The sequence below is a fragment of the Serinus canaria genome, chromosome 2 (genome assembly GCF_022539315.1).
Source record: "Serinus canaria isolate serCan28SL12 chromosome 2, serCan2020, whole genome shotgun sequence".
NCBI classification, from domain to species: domain Eukaryota; kingdom Metazoa; phylum Chordata; class Aves; order Passeriformes; family Fringillidae; genus Serinus; species Serinus canaria.
The window spans coordinates 53,668,698-53,685,550 of NC_066315.1; the positions used below are offsets into that span (position 1 = coordinate 53,668,698).

Here is a 16,853-nt window from a genome sequence, read left to right on the forward strand (position 1 = left end):
CCAGAAAATATTTTGTGCACACTTAGTTGCAACAGGGAGTTGAGATCAGCAAAGCATTTGCTAGACTGGCTGCAGAGGCCCCACAGCCTGATGAATAATTAAAAAGCTTTGGAAACTTAATATAAACTCAAAGGTGGAGTCAACTCGGAACAGAGCTCTATAGAAAAATCAGTAACATCAAAAGCAAAGTAGGGATAAGAACAGTAAATCCGTTTTGTCTTTGTTCTTTATCTGTTCCAAGATGAAGCAGCAGGGAAGCGCTCCCTTCAGGCAGCGACAGCCTCTTTTCCCCCTCATGCAAGGAAGAGTCCTATGCTACAGCCATGGAGCTGAAATGTACGGAGCTCTCCCACCCTCGAGCACTGCTCACTTCTCGACACAAGAAAAATCCTGTGTTCCCCAAGGTGACGAACTCCCTTAGTCCACAATGGCTCCAGCATTCCTGAAAACCAAGTTTTACACTGGAGGTTTGCTTGGTTGTGGCTTTTTTTTTTTTTTTTTTTTTTTGTGTGTTTTTTTGCCAACTTTTCACCGAAGAGCACTTGTTACAGGCATATCCAGAGAATCAATTAGGTTGGAAAAGATAGCTGAGACCATCGAATCCAACCTATGCCCTAACACCACCTTGACAACTATTCCATGGCACACGGAGTGCCATGTCCAGGCTTTCCTTAACCACCCCTGGGGACAGCGACTCCACCAGTTCCCTGGGCAGCCCGTTCCAATATCTAATCACTGTTTCTATGAGGAAATTCCTCCTAATGTGCAAACTAAACCTCCCGTGGCCCAGCTTGAGACTGTGTCCTCTCATCTTTGTCCCTGTCTGCCTGGGAAAATAGTGGCACCTTCTTCCCTTTATTTCCCGCTAGGACGCCTCGGGATCCCAAGGCTCCAAGGGCACGGGAAGCAGACGCGCCGCCAGAAGCCGCAGAGGCGCTGCCGGGGCGGATCGGCCCTCACGGCTGTGCCCGCCCCGCCAGCGAGGCGGGAGGAGCGACAGGCCCCGGAAACCGGAAAGGGAAAAAAAAAAATCCAAGTGCAACCCCGCCCTCAAAACCCTTCAATTTCCACCCAAAACCCGCCCCGCCCGCCGCCGTGACGTCACGCGCTCCGCCGCTCAGTGCGACGTGTCCCTCGGCCGGCGGTGAGGGCGGCTCGGGGGGTCCGGCTGTTCCCCGGCCCTGGGAGACGGGGATCGGGGATAAGGGCTGGGCAGCAAGGATGGGATGGAGCCTGGGCGGCGGGGATTGGGATGGGGCCAGGGATGGGGGATTGCCGGGACTGCGGCAGGCAGGGGGACCTCGGCCGGAGCGAGGGGGAAGGGGGTCGCTGGGCAGGCGAGAGGGGCCGGCATCACACCGGGAGGCTCCTACCAGGGGGTCCATATGGATTAGTGGGAGCAAATCCCTCCGGTGGTGTCCTGTGTACGGTGGCAGTGCCGGCACACGCCTGCTGTGAGGATAAGGCTCGGCCACAGCGTTCTCTCTCCGGGCTCTCCAGCCCCTGGCAGGTTTTGGCGTTGGGGTGTCCTCAAACCGACGACTTTTGTCTATTTAGACGCCTTTGGTGATCTCAGAAACACGGCGTAGGACGTGAGCTGAAAGCCCAACTGTGATGGAGCTGTTTTCCTCTTCTAGGCTGAAAGGGACAATTTTCCATATTTTTTTCTTCAGCAGTCAGAAATAGACCCTCATGTTTATTTACTGAAACAATATCTTCATTTCCTGCAAAGTGGAAGTATCTTAGGTTGGAATGCAACACTTCTCTTAAGCCTTTAACAAATTTTGTAGGTAACTGTTACTAATGTAATTAAAAAGTCTGATATTCAGTATATATGTGGAACTGTCAATGCTAAATGTGTATGTCTTAGCAGGCAATCATGGATCAGGTAATGCAATTCGTGGAACCCAGCCGTCAGTTTGTAAAAGATTCCATACGACTTGTTAAGAGATGCACCAAGCCTGACAGGAAAGGTAAAGCACACAATGAACCAGAACACAATCCTTATTTTGTCTTGTATCTTAGCACATGTCCTTCCATACATCACTTCTGTTGCTTTGTTTGCTGTGGATGTTTCTCAGCTGCCAATATGAGATTTAAACTTGACCTTTAGTTGTCTAAATGTTAGTGTGTTTAAGGTTCTGGCTATAATAAACGCACATATGTAGGTGTATGAGTGGTACTAAAATTCACTTTAGGAGAGAGGTTAAGTAGCTGAATTCAGTGCTCCACAGTTGTCAGTCATTGCCTGACTGGGACAGGAACAATTTTGTTGTTTGGAGTAGGGAAGAGGAGGTTTTAGACTAGAGAACCCTGGAGAGAAGCTATAACTAGAACCATAATGCAACTGGTCCTCTCCAAGTTACAGTGCTTTATTCACATGCTCAGAGTGAACACGTCTGTGACTTAAGTTTGCTATTGAGATCCATAAGGAACTTAATTCCTTGGCAGACTGGCAGGTTTCTGAGGGGCTGTTGACCTTCTTTGTCAACTTCACGGTTGCTGTCCTAACGATTTTTGTGGGGTCTTATAGTGCTGTCCTCCTGTGACAAACATAAATACAGATTTTCTATTTTTGATGCTGTATTAGAGATTACTTTCAGGGCTTGTAGGGATGTGAAGGAAACATAATGGGATAAATGTTCTATGAATTGTCATTGTGGGTATTTTTAATACTGCTTATTTTAAAAAGATTATGATCAGCCATTCTTTGTGGAAATCTGCATCTTCTCTCTGAAAATCTCATCTGTCTTTTAAAAAAGTGGATTTGTTTCTCAGCGTCTGTGCAGACTTTGAAGTGTTTCCAGTATTAACATGGTTCTGTTAAGAGAGATTTCTCCTTTGGTCTCTGCAGTGCACGTATGTATGCCATACATGAGACATCCTAACAAATTTTTTTTTGTTATTTTGCAGAGTTCCAGAAGATTGCCATGGCAACAGCAATAGGCTTTGCGATAATGGGATTTATTGGTTTCTTTGTCAAATTGATCCATATCCCAATCAACAATATAATTGTGTGAGTGAATATGGCCTTGAGTTTCACTAAATTTTTGCCTGTTCAGTTTTAAACAGAGGACATTACTGAGCCCTGCAGGACACATGCTATTTTAGTGTCTGTGCATTTCACATGTTAGTGTAATATGACAAGTATTACTTAATTCAAAGGACTTCATGAGCAATGTTAATGAACTTTATGTTAATTCAGCATGCTGCAAAGTATTAGAACCATAGTTCTCAAGGTTTTTTCAGAGTATTCTGTTTCAAAACTGAACGTTAGATGTTTTGATTTCCAGTTCCTCAGTGTATGTTTGACCACAGAACATTTACCCTATTTGGATCTTAAATGCTCTTACTGTTTCCAGTTTATAGTCTGGGTATCCAAAGTAAATGGATGGATGGTAAGGTAAAGAAAACTGAGTGGGTATGCTGTAGGATGACAGGGCACAGAACAAGGCTGGTCTTGTTTAATTTACTGAGTTCTAGATATGTCTGAAACATTGTTTTATGTGTAACTGCATCCTATTAAAATCCCTTTTGGAATGAGTACTGCATCATGAAGAATTTGAACTTAAGGTTGACTGGCCCCATGGTACTGACATACTAACAGTACCATATTCTCCTGAGCTAATGTGATCCCCTCTCCAGCGTTGGAAGAGGTTAAAGACCATTCTGTGTCCACAATATGTGACTTCCTTATACCTGTAAGAGTGGTCATCTAGGCAAGGACTGTTTGAAAATGGGAAATAAGCTGTAATGGTTGTCCTAACAAGGCAGTGGTGGGAGGATAAGTAAGACTTTAGGTGGGATCACTTGATCACACTTCATTAGTTGAAACTGATTACTTTGTTCTCTCAACAGAGGTGGCTGAATATTCATCATGAAGAAGACAGTTGTGACACCTGCTGCAGTGAATTCACAGCTTTAATTTGTTTGATATTAAACAAGCTCAGTTTGCATTTTCAAGCGTTCTTGTCATCTTATTACTTTTTTAAAGTGTATGTGATCATACCTGCCTGCAGGCTTGCTTTTTTTTTATTATTTTTCCTGTAATAGTAGTTGTGTGCTTTACTTGTTTTGTTACTTCTTTTTAGCCATAGTAGAATCATTCAGGTGGGAAGGAAGCTTGGAGGATCTCTAGTCCAATGTCCTGCTTGAGGCTGGGTCAGTGTTGCATTCTAATGAGGTTGCCTAAGGTTTTCTCCAGTCAAATACTGAAAGCTTCCATGGGGGACAGCTGTATGACCTCTCTTCAGGAACTGTTTACAAACCAGTAAATTAAGCTTTTGGAACAGCATTGTTCTAGCAAAAGCAGACTGCAAGAAAACAGCCTTTCTCTATTCTTTCAAGTGGTGTAAAAGTGTATGGGAATTCCTGTCACTCATTTCTGGAATCACCATAATTATCACTAATTCCTTTCTGCATTTGGAAGTCATGCTAGGTTACAGTATGTACTTGACAGGAAAAAAAACCTCATGTCAAACAAAGAAATGACATTGCCAGTCCTTATTCTGATGGCATAATTAAAAACCCCAGACATAATTGATTACGGAGATATACCATTTGAGTATAATTTTGTTGTCAGAGACACTAAGCAGTCCTTCATCAAATCCACAACTTGCTCACACTATTGGATAGGATATATACCCATTTTGGATCCTGTTCTGTACACAGAATTGTATTGGCCCCTGCATGTTGACCCTTCTATTATTTTATATTATTGCATATTTTGATTTTAAGAACTAAGCCTGCAAAAACTGGCGGATGCAATGCTCTTCCTCCTCAGATTGAGATTAATACATTTAATTCACTTTAAAGATCTTACTGTAAGCATTTGGTATTTGCAGAAGGTACAATGGTACTTCTGTTACAGACTTTAAAAGCATTTAATACTGGGACAGCTGATCCTGGTATTATGGCAAAACTGAAGCTTCTTCAGTACACTAACTTGCTTCCTAAGTAGAAAAGTTCAATTATTGTTCTGAGAAATCTTCACCAGCACCTACATATGTTACAAACCAGGACAGAAAAATGAGATCAGTTAATCTTGGTGCTATCACCTTGTGATACAGTTATACTATATGCAACTGGATACTGTATTTCCTTTTGGCGGGAGAGGAAAAATAGTTTAGTATTGGAATAAAATACTTTGTAAAAGTACCGTGAACTAACCAGATAAGCAGGAGCAGTTTCTTTACATTTATCTTGGTTTGTGGATGTACTGGGTGGCTGCTCATGCATCTTCTGATTAAGTAGTGTGATTTACCAGAATGAAGTACTTTATTACTGCAAGTAATTTTGATTCAACCTCAAGTGACTTTTATTTCAGACTTGTTTTTCATTCAATACAGAAAATCAGTGCCTGCTTATATCTTGCAGCAGCTTTACTGCCTTAATTCAGTGAAATTTTGTAGTAATTTGAGTCATGTCAGATCAGAAAAGGCAGCTGTAGCCGATCTTAGCTCTTGACAGCCATTGTCCACAGCAAAGGTTTGTCCGTGTCGATGGTCACGATCCCGGAGTTGTCATAGGTGTTGGAAGTACTGACGAGCGTTCCAAACTTCAGCACCTGGTTAGCTGTGAAAAGTAAGGAAGAGACTGAGTGGTTCTCTACAACAATAAAAGGACATCAGTGCATTTGATTTGAAAGACTACTCGCACAAAGAGCAAAAAAGTAGCTGAATAAATTTAACCCAGATAAACATTACCTAGTTAGAAGACTTATATGAAATTTTTCAATGACCTGAAGAGGCAATAAATTAATCTCCAAATTAACAGTTTGAGTTTACAGCAGGTTATTACAAAAGCAGTGTGTTTGGATAATCCTCAGAGTTTCACATCTGGAAATTTGTATTTCATTAGAATCAGTTCAAGTACTAGTGCTAGGAAAGGTGTTTAATGTAAAACAATGATAATCTTACTGTAGTTCCAAACTTGGGATTTGCTTTAGCTCAGCAACAAGCCAATAATCTTCTAAAACATGAACAGTTCTAGAATGAAGGCCAGCAGTTAAAAGTTATATTATTTATCAACTTTGAATTGAAGGACTTGAATCTTTTCTTCTATTGCGTGTGAGGAAGGTGTTTGTGTACATTAGAAACCAAGTGGCATTACTCTTAACAAATAGCAAACCATGCAGTGCAAGTTCTGCCTTTTATTTCTTCTCTTTTTGAGATAGCATTGTTTGCATGTTGCAAACATACCAACTTCCTCAAAGGTACTCTAGAACTACTCAGTTCTGTGATAGTCCTTGCTCATAGAAAGGTTCAGAGTAAGCACTCTAATACTATCCTTTGCTTTAGCTTGTAAAAGAAGCCAGATGACAGCTCTTTCCCACTGGCAGCTCAGAAAAACATTTCCATGGAGGATACAATGACAGCTGCAGCTGGGGATGATTGTTCTGGAAGATCAGCAAGTCTGTGTGACCTATCAGAATTGCCAAATCATGCATTGCTACCAAAGTAAAAATCTTCTGGATTTGCTATTAAGTGACCTAATGCAAAGGAAGATCTTATGATCAAAAGGAGTGCAAAACAACTCAGGTCTTTTTGTGATTTGCACAGGAGACACATTTTCCAGTGCTGGATATGAATGCTGGCTATAGTAAACTAGGGTGTAGTGCATTACTACAATGCATGCATTGTCTGCCCCTTGCTGGAAGCTGCACAGGAGGAACTGATCTTGCCAGGCTCTACTGCTTTAATAGGAAGGACATTGGAACAAAAGCCAGGACATGTAGTTCAGTGTCTCTTCTACCAAATCTGTTCTTGCTCTACTTATTCCTGCTCCTACGCTTGTTACTAGCTTGAAGTGAACTGAAGAGGAGGTCTCAGCTGCTAGCTGAATTTGTTGGTATGGGAGTAACACCCAAGTTTCACTACTGCAAATGGAAGAGTCCTGCCATTTCAAGTTCAGGAGCTGGGAGCATAACTGCAACACAGTGCAAAATCCAGCAAAGAGAAAAGAAAAAAACCCAGTACTACTGAACTATATCAATTGTGTACCTAAAATAAAGGTGCTAGATCCTGTCAGGATGCTTTTGGACACACCACAGTACCAGGCAGGCTCCCAGACAAATGCCAGGATGGATGAGTTTTGCTGTTTGCCTTTGGAAGACACAGCAGAGGCCATAGGGGCTGTGTCTTGCCAGAAAACACAGATTTCCCCATATGCAGGTAAACAAGTCATTTAGTGCTGAGATAACACATGGGTAGAGTTCTCTGAGTAAAAATACTCCCAAAATACTGAGTTAAATGCTGTGGTCAAGCTTTGAGTGTTTCCATTCAGTTTTAAGTAGGAAAGAAGATAAATACTTTAAAACATTTGCTGACACACAAATTACATTCTTTTGGTTACTATATATTTAAACTTGAAGGGGGTGGGGAGGAAAACTTTTTTTATGAACTGCTGTTTAAACCCACTCATTTAGTATCATTTATTGCTTCTTGCTCAAGACTCAGAATAATACTTAATGTTTCACAGCTTTGCATATAAAATAATGGCTCTGCAGAAGGCAAGAATTAACAACAACATGGCAGCTTAATGAAACAAAATCTAAAGCTGTATTTCTTAGTGCATAAAATCAAGTGAAAATGAGAGCCCTTTTTTTTCCCCTTTCAATAGAAAATTCTAGCCCACTAGATGGAGCCTTTTATCTTTATCAGGTTTTCTGCTGGGCAAGGATCATAGTGTGAAATAGTGAAATGAAAAAAATGCAAAAACTGTTAAACAGTACTGCTGATTCACGTGGCTCAAATGGACCAATTCCAAGAACTTGGTTTCACAACTAGCCAACATTTCAAATAACATAATTAAAAATGCATGTTTTCCATTCAATAAATGAACAGTAATTAATGTAAAAACCTAGGTTTGAGCTGGTAAAGGAAACAAGAGAATGTGCAAACTTCCTGCTGTGTCATGCATTCTGATGGAAGTTTACAAGGTCAAAGAAGTGGTAAGTTTTATCAGTACACAGCTGATCAATTCCCTTTTTTTAAAATGAATTTCAGTTTTATTTGTTAAGTTCTACCAAGAACTTAAGTCTTGGGGGAAAACCCCAACCTATTACAACACCTATTTTCACTACTGAGATTACTTTTCAAGATGCAGATTCCGAAGAAAACCACATTTTTATTTTCTACTATTTAGTAAATAGTTTTGCTATAATTGGGTAGCAAATCCAATTTTAATACAGGATACCACACTGCAATTAAAAAAAATTCCAAAACTCAAAACCCCTGGAAATTCTATAATTTTCTAATTAAAAGAAATCTTATTTTGGATCATTGAAAGCTTTCTTTTTGACCAATAGTAGTCTCTTTAAAGACTTGATTTGGATAAACCAGTAAGTGATTAACTGAAATACCCCTCATCATTAGAAGTTTTATTTTACTGCTTAGGTTCCAAGCAAACTGAGTTAACTGATAATGGATTGTTGATGAGAAAAATACCCAGATTCTCCAGTGTAGCTACACCATTTTTCCATTACTCTCCATTTACCAAGTCAGCAAGGACTTCCAATACTAGAAGCAAATGCTGTTCCTGCCTTTTTTTGGAGGGGGAGGAAAAAACCCACCAATATCCCAACTATCCCCCATCCTGCCCCCCCAAACTCTCCACCCAACAAAATCTACCACGAGACAATTTTTTTATGGTGTGCCTTATGTTCTTACCAGTTACAAATTTCTGTCTGATGGATTGCAGCATACCACTTATTCAGATCTAAACACGGGGATGGGGAGGACTGAGTTTGATGGGGTAGTGGAGGAATGTTTCTCTAGCAGTTTTTGTTTTGTTTAGATGGTGTTGCAATCTGCCAAGGTTTGAGAGTGTTGGATATAATTTAAGAGAAGAAAACTGAGGGCATATAGGTGAACTTCCCAAAGGACCATAATCACAAAGATCATTACTTCTTAGATATCTGTTTTGCTGACCAAATTACATGACAGAAGAGATCTCAGTAACCACAAGACTGGCAATTTCCACTATTTCATTGCACTTCCTCTGATAATTTTAAAAAAGTATACAAATCCTAGGATGCTATATGAAAAATGTTAATCTAGGAGGTAAAATTTTGAAAATTCATGAATCTTATGGATGCAAGAACAACATTTGGAAATGCTAGCAGAATGCGCCCTATAGGTAATTAAGTTACAGAAATAATAAAAAAACCCAAATCTACAAATTTATTTTAAAATCTCATCCTATTTGTCCTTCTGCCACAGTAGGGAGTTATTTTTGAGTGGCTGGTACTGAAAATCAGTTATTTTTGAGTGGCTGGTACATAAGCCTTGCTTGTAATCCTTGCGCTGCTGGCTTTCAGCCTGGAAACTGAGAAACAGTGTGGCCTAGTTATAACTAGATTGGAGGTCATCATGTCAAGTGCTGCAAAAATACTCTCAATATCAGGTAATTTCTCTTAATGAATGTATTCATGATCTGGAGTAGACTTATAAACATAATTTCTATGTTCCATTGTACTATTTAGGACACTTAAAGTTCCATCCAGAAAAAGGGAGCTTATCTATCTAAAAAAACCAAAACTATCAATCAAGGTTTCATGTACATCTTAGAAGCTGCACTTAAGCAGTGCTTGAGGGAGGCAGAGGAAAACTTCATCCTAAACTTGCTCAGAGAAAAACTTCATCCTAAACTTGTCATATATGGCAAACCCAAATTGTGTCAGGGTCTCACTACTGTCACCACAAATGGCTGAGGACCAAAGACTATCATGTTAAGCATGTTCCACATAGACACTGTGATACTCATGCTATGCTGCCTTTTCTCAACTATCTCAATTACTTCCTGAAATATGTAAAGTCACACCTTGCTGGCTTTCACCACTGAAAAGAGAAACAAAGAAAGGAATACAAGCAGACTGCCACTGCTGGCATGAATGTGGGGAATATTAAAATTATTAATTATTAATTAAAAGCTGTATTATGGTGAATGTAATACTCTTCCCCCTAGGCAAATGCTGCATCAAAATGATAGAAAATAAAGATCAATAAGCTGAAACACAAGCTAAAGTGAAATATTGAATCACCATTTGGTTTCCTATTACAATTTATCTGTAGAGGATTTCCCTGAAGTTCTGTTAGGAGCAAAAATCTGCATTTAAATGGAGATACATTAGTAATGCATGAGTAGTACTTTGCAGGTCACCCTGTGTCTGCAGAACAGCAGCATTAATTTTGCTATTTACAAATAAAAATCCCAAGTAGACTGTAGACTGATCTTCCTTTCATTCCTCCTAGGTTTACACTTGTGGTTAGGCTGACTTCATTGGAGTTAATCTTGATTTACACTGATGGATACAAAGGAAAAATTGGGTGCTTGATCTCTGTGCAGTAGGAACTGTGAAACTGGAAGTTGCAAATAACAGTAATTTACAATAAAACATGAACTATTTTCAATAGTGATGTAACAGAAGTACCATAAAGGCTTGCAGAGTCTGCTGGGAGGGGCTGACTATTCTGGTAGTCAGATTCCCTCAGGGCCAAGGGGAGTTTGGAATAAACAAACTGCATTGGGCATTTTTTAGAACTACTGTAACTTTGGGTACCTGGTTTTGTGGCACAGAACAATGGTTTTATAATCTCAATGCATTCATACAAGCAGACTTACGAAAGGGTTGAGAGGATATGGAAGGAAAGGGGGGCCAGCAGGCAGGGCCAGGAGGCTTTCCCACTGGTTCAGGTGCTGGCAAAGACTCTTAGCCAGGGCTCTGCAGCACAGGCTGCCTGGCCTCACACTGGGGGAAATTAGGAGGTTGAAACAAAAGTTTAAAGGCTGTCAAAGCTTCACAATTTAATTTAAAAAAAGAAAAAAATATATTAACAGATCCATGTGTTCTACCCTGGATAGAAACCACCCATGTTGAGAGAGCCTTCAGAAATGCAAATGAATGTCAGAAGTTTTCAAATTTATTTCCAGCACACTTTTTTTTCCCCACGTATTTTTTTTCCAGCTTGGTAATAATGGTGGTACTGCAAGAATAGCTCAAACTCTTCCTGTCACATCACCCTCTTGGTGGCAATTTAAAATGATTAGCTGATAAAAATGATGCTAAGAAAGACTGCTTTCTATACTAAGCTCTCTGCTGCTACTACTGCTTCACCAAGATCAACAAGAATCATTAACTATATGGAGTTTCTAGAACTATTAGCAGGATTTTAGCACTACCAACAAGATGTGCTTCTGTGTTTGTTCAAAATCACATTAGCATCTTAACTTAATTAAAGGGGCCTGGAAAGTTAAACAAGGAAACTCTACATACTGTTTTCAGTCGTGCCTTTCTGGTCTAGATGTTATGATAAAGTTGTAACAGGAGTGATCTAGCAAAACCATAAAGTAAGTCAGAGAAATAGCTGTCTGGAAGACTGTTTCACTAAGCTAAAGGCAAAGCCAGGCTACAAAGTAATTTTTAGAATTGAGTTTAGCCAGTAAGAAGTAGGGTGTTTACTTAATTTTTGATGCTTTCCACTAAGTTTGTATGTTTCTCAAACTGCTAACAACTCTGAGGTGCTGTACAGGTGACAGGTACTATTAATAATACTGTTAGAGCACTGAAGAAACAGCTGCAGAAATAAAATGTAGCTTCAGTTTGACAGTCGCTGCTGTAGAGATTTTGCATATAAACTAGACAAAATAACTTGCTGCTATTTTGGTCTGTCTCTACTTTCTTGTTGTGAGACAAAGAACACTAGTCTCATGAGAAAAAGGGCAAGAGTAATACTGAGATGCATCAGCTAATGAATTGTCTTACTGCTAACTTGTCCATGAGACACCTCATAGCACACATCATCCTATTACGTTGTCATCTTTAGAGGCATTACTTAGTCACACAAAGCTGAGGATGGCAATCTGGTGTAACACTGAAACCTGAGATTAGCTAAAAACAATGGTGTTCTGTCACAGCATTTAGGTCTGAAGCTCTGGTTTGACATGACAGCAAAGAACCTAAAAATACTTGCTATTTTGAAAGCTGCTACACTGTCAAGTTGATATGATGCATGTAGCAGTGAAATATACTGAATTTGTTAGAGAAAGATATCCAAATGATCCTAGCAATTGACCACAGACAGTGCTGCAGAAAGGAGTGAAACTCCCCCTACATTTCTCATGACTAGGCTGTTGGAGATGGGAAGAGGAAGGAGAGGGAATCTTCCTCACCCAAATCTCAGGTCTAGGTGACTACATCTATGTACTCAGGCTTTGAACAACATAGCACCAGAAAAGTGTTTCAGCACAATCAGATCCAGGACTGACCGAGATCAACAAGTCTGCACTAGCTACAGTAATTTTCCAGCACTTCATATACAAATTAAAAAAAACCCTCTCTCACAAACCCCTATATATCCTTCAACAGGTTTTAAAGTGTGGTATTAGTTATGAACAGGACACAATGTTAATTACTTTCTCTTCTATTCTTTGGACTCCTACTAAATCCTGTCACATTTAGATTACTATATTTGCAAGAAGAAGCTGTAAAAGAGGATTTTAAAACACATCCATAATACAAGTTTTCCAGCTTCTGTATGCATAACATTGTTCCTATCATTTGCAAAAATGTGTAGACACAATGATTATTTCTGGATCAATCAAACTGGGCCTGTAGGTGAAATATTGGTGTATGGATATTTGCTCAGTACAGACATACACATGTTGGGTGAAATGGGGATCTCATTCAGTCGCTCCATGGAGCAGAACAGCAGCAAAGCCATAAATATTTCACAACAGTCCTGGCCAACTGCTTATATCGCCTACCACTGTGTAGGATGAGTCCGCAACAGCAAGTCTCCCAAGAATTTAGCACTTCTCTGCTTTCTGTGATGGGGATATGATTTTCCTAAGGGAATTGATCTAAAGCCAGTTCCTTAGCCAGCCCTGAAAAACAAATTTAAGCAGGCTGTCTTCTTATTGCTGCTGCCAGCACTAGCTCAGCACCATATCCAGAGTCCTGTTCTGCTGCACACATTGCTCCATCACTGGGCTTCAGTGCCAAAATTAAATTAAATATTTACAGATTTGACAGAGCTCTCTAAAGTCTCAGTCCTTAACTCCAATATGCAAAGTTACATTAGCAAAGATCAAAGTAGACGATCTGAACTCTGGGAGGGTGTATTGGGTTTGCATGGCCAGATTTTGGTAGCAGGAGGCTACAGGGGTAGCCTCACTTCTCTGTGAGAAGCTGCTGGAAGCTTCTTCCACGTCCAACAGGGCCAACTCCAGCCAGCTGCAGAACAGATGCACTGCCGGCCAAGGCTGAGCCAACCAGAAATTTTGGTAACACCTCTGTAACAACAGATTTGAGATAGGTTACTAAAAAGTTATTGCACACAGATATAATTGTGGTCAGAGAGGAACGAGAATGTGTGAGAGGAACAACTTCAAAGACAACAAGGTCAGTGAAGAATGAGAGGGAGGAGGAACTTCAGGTGCTGTATCTGAGATTCCTCTGCAGGCTGTGGTGCAGACCATGGTGAGGCAGCTGTACCCCTGCAGCCCACGGAGGTCCATGGACACACAGAGATCCAGCTGCAGCCTGTGGGTGAGTCCCAGGCTGGAGCAGGGAGTTGATCAGAACAGGCTGTGAACCTGGGGTAAGCCCATGCTGGAACAGGCTCCTGGCAGGGATCTGTGGACCCATGGAGAGGGGAGCCCATGATGGAGCAGGTTTCCTGGTAAGGCTTGTGATCCTCTGGGGGACCCATGCTGGAGCAGCATGTCCTTGAAGGACTGCACCCTGTGGACAGGGACCCAGGCTAGGGCAGTCTGTGAAGAACTGTAGCCTGTGCGATAGACTCCCGGAGAAGTTCGCAGAGGATTGTCTCTGTGGGAAGGACTCCATGCTGGAGCAGGAGAAGGACTCCTCTACCTCAGCAGGGGCAGAAACAACTTGTGATGAACCAACCATAACCACCATTCCCTGTCACCCTGTGCTGCTAGTGGGGATGAGGTAGAGCCCAAGAAGGAGGGAGGGGTGGGGAGGAAACAGTGGTTTTGCAATTTATTTTTCAAAATCCTGCTCTGATTTTTTTAGTAATAAACTAAATTAATATCTCCAAGTTCAGTCTGTTTTGCCCATAAAAGTAATCAGTGAATGTTATATCCTGGTCCTTATAAATAAACCTTTCACTATATTTTTTCTCCCCTGTCCAGTTTTGTATGGGAGTAATAGAAAGGCTTTAGTGGGCACCTGGCATCCAGCCAGGTGCCCACTACAGAGGGGTCCAACACATTGCATATTTAAACCCTTCCCCTGCCAAGTCCAACTCCCACCAGAACTGACCTAGTTCACAGCTGCTCCATTCAGACTCCTAGGTGGCCCTCAGGAGCTCCACACTCTCTTGACATCCAGGAGTTACTTGCTCCAAGACCTCAGCCAAGCTGCCAGACCAGAGAGACTATTGAACTGTGCCAGAATGGTGGAACTGGTGCTCAAAGAGCTCAAAGAGCTCCTTTGACCACAGGGAAGCAAACAAATGCCTTCACCTCTGAGCAATGGTCAAGGTGCAAAGAAAGATACATGCCCTGCCACACTGAATCCCAGGACAGCTGTTTGCATTATGGCTTGCTCAGGGCAAGGGCATCGCCAGGCTTGAAAGCAAGCTGCAGCCCCTCTGAGCTGCTAGCACAAATAACAAACTTCAACCAAATTAAATCCCTGACAAACAATTTTATTATGCAAGCTTTAACAGCGAATGGCACCATTTCCTAGCAGAGTTTTATGTAAATATGGTATTATATTTACGCAAAAAATGAACAAAGAACAAACTGGAATATTCATCCTTAGACACAAAAGGCACCCTTAATAAAGCAGCTGTGCTTTTGTCTAAAATATTTCTCTGGAAGGGGGTAATTATTATTTAAAAAAACCCACACTGATCTGCTTCTGACAGCTCACAAGGTACATGTTTATCTACTTGCTCTCCCTGACAGCTGATCTATTCTAGGCACACATAACTAACTAATAAAGAGTATTATACTCTTTACAGATAGAAAAGTAATTCCATTTATCTTTACCCTTCCTAGCAGCACTGCTTCCTTCCAGTGTTGGGGAGGGATGCTGTATGAGGTTTCTAAAATGTGGTTATTTTCACCCCTACTATCGCTGTATAGTATATTCTAAGTACATATCCAAGTATAATTCTAAGTATATTCTATACTTAGAATTTTAGATTGCTCTGCTTTCTTGAGAAAAAACAATTTGGCATAGATAGCATCACCCTGAGGATGAAGCAAAAGCAATTATTTCTGTTACAAAATGTCCTCCAAGATCTGCATGTGAACAACTAAGCTTTTTGATTTTTCATTTTATTACTTTGCCTTCCTGTTAACAAATAATTAATATGATTACTAACACCCTATGTACCTCTAATGTCTATATGATTTCAATTACAAAGCCATTACTGCTGCCTATTAATTCGATTCCATTTGTCTTCAAGCTAGCATCTTAAACTTACAACATTTGTTGGCATTCATGAAACTGCAGCTTCTCCAAACTTACTCACTGGAGTCCAGCACCATTTATGTGTTTCAACCCCTGAGACAGAACATGAGATTCAACAGGAGACTGCAAGTTACACTGTTTATAGTTCAGAGGCACTCAATTGGATTAGATGGCTCTGCATGTCCTCCAAAAATAAAGGATTGCTTTTGAAACAGTGCTGCCCATTGCATCTTTCAATCTCCCTTCTTTCTAAGCTTTGAAGTCAGCTTTTCAGAAAAAAAAATCCAACAAAAATGTAACTTATGACACAGCACAGCCTATTTTAGGTAGTATTACCCACTTCTTCCACTTCACCCACCATTAGAGCCCTTTGCTTCAGGAAGGCCACGGCAGGGGTATCTGCCATGTATATGAATTAGTAAGTCATTGCATATGGCTCATTTAATGTTCCTGGCTGTTTGCTTTTACAGCGGCTTTTTTCGTGGATGCAAGGTTAAGATTTGTTATCGATGCTGCTGAATACAAACAGCGCCTATATAATGTTTGTCCCAAAATGAAAAAAGAGATCTGTCATTAGAAGCAAGTCCTAAGTCATTGACTGTCAGAAACTTCATTCAAGTGGAAAACTTGCTACTGAGCATCTGTTAGCTGGCTGTGCACTCTTGAAAAAATCTGATTGATTTTTAGTAATGATTTCCAATATGAACAGTGCTCTTCATATTGGTGTGCTTCCTCCTCCTGACCTGAAAAGCCTTTTTAGCCCTGCCCTCCACCCTCTTCTCCCCTCTGCAAACCAGCTCAGCTACTCATCCCTTTCATTCAGAAACATGCCATGCACTTCTAGACCCCCTGCAAGAATCCAGTGGCTTGGGGGATCTTTACTTTGGCTTCTTCTCAAGAGAGGAGTGCCTCAGCAGGGCTGTAGCAGCTTTCTGCCCAGGCTGAGAGGAAGGAAAGGCTTCTGCATTAATCACACAGCGCTGTGTCAGGCACTGCCCAGGCCAGGTGGTGTAAGCCCTTGGACCCAAATTGCAGAGGCCAAATGCACCACTAAATTAATCCAGTGCTACATGGTGCAGTCAAAGACATTAGAGTTTTAAAAGTGCAATTGATTATATGTAGCTCAACTTTCAAACACACTGGTCGAGATGGATTGCAACAGTCATGCCATGGCACAGTGATGCATGTCAGCAGGCTCTCAATTTTACTGTACAGAGCACTTGACATTGGCTTTTAACTTACCAATAAGCTACCCTAACACACTGCAAGAAGTGGGAAGGAAAAGGAGCTACAAATCCAACAGTCACATGTAAAATAAAAGACTACACCAACTACAGTACAGCTTGTCTGCTGCCAACAGCACTTGGTGTTAAAAGAACATGATGCTGCAGTTGCCAAGAAA

The 16,853-nt window shown here is 40.9% G+C and overlaps 2 protein-coding genes across 6 annotated transcripts in view; one reads left to right on the plus strand and one right to left on the minus strand.

Moving 5' to 3' along the window:
- Positions 1-988: 988 nt before the first annotated feature.
- On the plus strand, positions 989-3,963 carry SEC61G (SEC61 translocon subunit gamma). 4 transcript variants are annotated; one of them, XM_050971368.1, is made up of 5 exons: positions 1,002-1,144; positions 1,638-1,790; positions 1,874-1,973; positions 2,914-3,016; positions 3,859-3,963. In XM_050971368.1, exons 3-5 carry the CDS (start codon positions 1,880-1,882, stop codon positions 3,866-3,868), a joined length of 207 nt encoding a protein of 68 aa, XP_050827325.1. In that variant the 5' UTR covers positions 1,002-1,144; positions 1,638-1,790; positions 1,874-1,879; the 3' UTR covers positions 3,869-3,963. The 4 variants fall into 4 exon arrangements, with proteins under 4 accessions (XP_018773743.1, XP_018773744.1, XP_050827325.1 ...); XM_050971367.1 differs by having other exon boundaries at positions 1,638-1,786; XM_018918198.3 differs by lacking the exon at positions 1,638-1,790 and having other exon boundaries at positions 989-1,144.
- A 1,327-nt stretch (positions 3,964-5,290) lies between these two features.
- TPK1 (thiamin pyrophosphokinase 1) overlaps positions 5,291-16,853 on the minus strand; it is a 310,282-nt gene continuing 298,719 nt past the window's right edge. For both annotated transcript variants that reach the window (XM_018918197.3, XM_009093850.4), the window contains one exon: positions 5,291-5,574. In XM_018918197.3, the coding sequence (XP_018773742.1) occupies positions 5,456-5,574 (119 nt within the window). In that variant the 3' untranslated portion in view covers positions 5,291-5,455. The remainder of the gene's footprint in view (positions 5,575-16,853) is intronic.